At 70.6% G+C, this 3,862-nt stretch overlaps 1 protein-coding gene across 1 annotated transcript; it reads left to right on the forward strand.

Annotated features, from left to right (window-relative positions):
• The first annotated feature begins 140 nt into the window (after positions 1-140).
• On the forward strand, positions 141-3,509 carry MCRS1 (microspherule protein 1). The gene is made up of 14 exons (XM_068410018.1): positions 141-294; positions 737-866; positions 981-1,119; positions 1,266-1,424; positions 1,495-1,604; positions 1,692-1,800; positions 1,885-2,023; positions 2,120-2,195; positions 2,269-2,297; positions 2,418-2,510; positions 2,601-2,683; positions 2,790-2,877; positions 2,975-3,102; positions 3,180-3,509. The coding sequence occupies exons 1-14, from the start codon at positions 156-158 to the stop codon at positions 3,264-3,266; spliced, it is 1,509 nt and encodes a 502-aa protein (XP_068266119.1). The 5' UTR covers positions 141-155; the 3' UTR covers positions 3,267-3,509.
• Positions 3,510-3,862: the final 353 nt, after the last annotated feature.

Below are 3,862 nucleotides of genomic sequence, written 5' to 3' on the forward strand. Positions count from 1 at the left end.
CCGGGACGAACTGTGTCTACCGGCACACCGGGGCGCGTCCCCGTTCCTTCGCCGGTGGGTTGGGCCCAGCCGCCCCCGACCCATCGGTAACGGCGGCCCGGAAAGGAAGGGGAGCGGCTCTGCCCTTAGTCAATATGGCGGCGCCCTGAGCCAAGATGGCGCCGCGCCGCGGCTTCGGCGCGCTCGGTGATGACGTCAAGCCGTTTTCCGGTGGTACCCGGAAGTGGCGCCGTCCATGGCGTCGCGCGGGCGGACTCCGTGGCAGAGCGGCCGGAGCCTCCGCTCCCGGGGATGGTGAGGCCGCGGCGGCGGCGCCGGCGTCGGCACCGGCTGCCCGGGGCGGGGGGCGGCGGCGGCCGGGGGCGGGGGGACGGACTTGAGTCCTCCCCGGGGCGGTGGGGTTTGTCCAGGGGACCCCGACAGGGGCCTGCGCCCCCCCCCGTGTCCCCCATCCCCTCCCCGGGCCCCTCATGTAGCCCCCGATGTTCCTCCGTGTCCCCCCGTGCCCCCGGCCTTTCCCCGTGACCCCCGTGGGCCCCCCACCCCCCAGCTCCACGCCCCCCTCATTTCCCCCGTGTCCTCCTGCTTGTCCCCGCCATGTCCTCGCGTTCCAGCGTCCCCCCGCCCCGACCCCCCTGGAAAGCTGCACCCCCACGGCGTGACGGGGGGCCCGGAGGTGTGTGAGCTCTCGGGGGGGCAGCCGGGGACCCCCCGCCGTGTTCTCCGTCCCCCACAGACGTGCTGCTCTCCGGACTGATGGCGTCGGGCGCGACGAGCCGCTCCGAGGACGAGGAGTCGCTGGCGGGGCAGAAGCGGGGCTCGGCCCAGGCCTCGGGCGCCGTCCCCAAGCGCCGCAGCTCCTCGAGGTACGACGGGGTGGGAGAGGGGGGCGCGGGGCTGAGCCCTGCCCGGCCCCTGCCCGCCTGCGGGACGGGGCGGCCCGCGGGCACCAGCACTCGGAGCCGTCTCGTTTCTCCCAGGTTCATCAAGCGGAAGAAGTTCGACGATGAGCTGGTAGAGAGCAGCCTGGCCAAGTCCTCCAGCCGGGCCAAGGGCGCCGGCGGGGTCGAGCCCGGGCGCTGCTCCGGCAGCGAGCCTTCCTCCAGCGAGAAGAAGAAGGTGAGGGGCTGGGGGGGACACCCAGGGGCCAGCGGGGACACCCAGGGGCCGGCGGGAACATCCAGGGGCCAGCAGGGACATCCAGGGGCCAGCGGGGGGTCTGGGGAGCTCAGAGGGACCCCGACCCCCCGTCTCTGCCCCCGCAGGTCTCCAAGTCCGTGTCAGCCCCCATCGCGCCCAGCCCGGTGCCGACCCCCGGCCTCGCCAAGCGGATGAAGAAGAGCAAACAGCCGCTGCAGGTGACGAAGGACCTGGGCCGCTGGAAACCCGCCGACGACCTCCTGCTCATCAACGCCGTGTTGCAGGTAACGACCCCAGGGTGGGGGGGGTGTTTGCCACCTTGGGGACTGTCCCCTCACCCGGGGGCTTTTCCAGACCAACGACTTGACCTTGGTGCACTTGGGCGTGAAGTTCAGCTGCCGCTTCAACCTGCGGGAGATCCAGGAGCGCTGGTACGCGCTGCTCTACGACCCCATCATCTCCAAGTGAGCGTGGGGTGGGCGTGGGGGGGGGCAGAGCCATCCTGGGGGGGCTGTGAGGGGTCTCACACCATGTCCCCCCCCCCGCCCCAGGCTGGCCTGCCAGGCCATGCGGCAGCTGCACCCCGAGGCCATCGCTGCCATCCAGAGCAAAGTGCTCTTCAGCAAAGCCGAGGAGCAGCTGCTGAGCAAGGTGGGATCGGTAAGAGCTGGAGGGGGAGCAGAGCAGGGCGGGGGGCTCTTGAGGGGGGTCCTTGCTGCCACATGTCCCTTGTCCCCTCCGCAGACCAGCCAGCCCACGCTCGACACCTTCCAGGAGCTGCTCCATAAGCACCCCGACGTCTTCTACCCCTCCCGCACGGCCAAGGCCCTGCAGCTCCACTGGCAGCTCATGAAGCAGTACTACCTGCTGGACGACCAGACCGGTGAGCCCCGAGGGTCCCCCGTGTCCCCTGTCCCCCGTGTCCCCTGTCCCCTGTGCCCCCCAGCCCCTTCACTCCCCCCTCTCCTGCTCCTTCCAGTGCAGCCGCTGCCCAAGGGGGACCAAGTGCTGAACTTCTCGGACGCCGAGGACATGCTCGATGACAGCAAACTGAAGTGAGGCTTCGGGGGGGGCTGGGGAGGGGATGGGGGGGGCACAGGGTCTCATCCTGCCTCTTCTCCTTCGCAGGGATGTGCGGGACGAGGTGCTGGAGCACGGTGAGTGCAGCCCGCTCCCCTCTGGGCAGCCCCAGTGGGCGGGGAGAGGCCCAGGGCCCCCCCCAGGACAGGGGCCAGGCAACCCCCCCCTCCCCAGCTCCCTTCTGCCCCTCTGCCCAGAGCTGACCGTGGCCGACCGGCGCCAGAAGCGGGAGATCCGGCAGCTGGAGCAGGAGCTGCACAAGTGGCAGGTGCTGGTGGACAGCATCACCGGTGAGAGCTGGGGGCCAGGGGGGGGCCCCTCTGTCCGTCCCCCACCCCCCTGTCCGTCCCCCCAGCCCCTCTCACCCCTCCTTCCCCCAGGCATGAGCTCCCCGGACTTCGACAGCCAGACGCTGGCGGTGCTGCGGGGCCGCATGGTGCGGTACCTCATGCGCTCCCGGGAGGTGAGTGCGGGCGTTGTGCCCCCCCCGCCCTAGCAGCGTGCCCTCCCCCACTCCCCAGGGAGCCCCCCCAGCCTCCCCCCAGCCCCCTGACACTTCCCCACCCCAGATCACGCTGGGCAGAGCCACCAAGGACAACCAGATCGACGTGGACCTGGCGCTGGAGGGCCCGGCCTGGAAGATCTCCCGCAAGCAGGGTAGGGATGGGGAGCAGGGCTGGGGGGGGGCTCTGGAGGGGCTCTGGAGCTGGGGGGCTGCGCTCCCCCCTCCTCTCACCCCGTATCCCCCCTCCAGGTGTCATCAAGCTGAAGAACAACGGGGATTTCTTCATCGCTAACGAGGGCCGGCGCCCCATCTACATCGACGGGCGCCCCGTGCTCGGCGGCAACAAGTGGAAGCTGAATAATAACTCGGTGGTGGAGGTGAGCCCCGGGGGGGCCCAGGGGGGGCCGGGGGGGCCAGGGGTCCCACCTTGCTCACCCACTGCCCCCCCCCGCAGATCGCCAGCCTCCGCTTCGTCTTCCTCATCAACCAGGACCTGATCGCCCTCATCAAGGCCGAGGCGGCCAAGCTGGCCCAGCAGTGAGGAGGAGGGGGGGGGGCTCCTCTACCATGTCCCCCGCACTGGCCCTGCACGGGAAGGGGGGGGCCCCACAGCCCCCAGTTGGTGATGGGGACCCCCGACCCCCCTCAGCTGCCTCCCCGGGGGCGCTGGGCCCCTCCTGCCCCCAGTCCCGCGGCTGGAGATTGTCACCTTCCAATAAAGTGTTCTACTCCCTCCCCCTGGGGGGGTCCCCGGGCTGGGGACACGCCAGGGGGGCACACAGGACCCCCAGCTCCTGCGGCCTGTTCTTAACATCGCTCCTTCATTGAAAAAGGGGGAGAGGGGGTTCCCCTGCAGCCTGGGGAGGGGGCAGCAGTGGCCCCGGGGGTCCTGTTACAGGCCTGTCCCCTCCTCTTGGGGCTGGGGGCCTTGGGACCCCCCTCCCATCAGTGCCAGCTCCAGCCTGGGCACGTCCCCCCCCGGGTGCTCTCATTTATTTAAGGTGTTCAACCACCTCGGGGGAAGTTTCATTAACGAGAGGAAAAGAAAAAACCCCATCAGGAAAAGTCCTGGGGGAGGGGGGGCAGCAGTGCCAGGGACCCCCCCAGAGCTGTGGGGGCAGCGAGGAAACAGTGACC

The sequence above is a fragment of the Nyctibius grandis genome, chromosome 11 (genome assembly GCF_013368605.1).
Source record: "Nyctibius grandis isolate bNycGra1 chromosome 11, bNycGra1.pri, whole genome shotgun sequence".
NCBI lineage: Eukaryota > Metazoa > Chordata > Aves > Nyctibiiformes > Nyctibiidae > Nyctibius > Nyctibius grandis.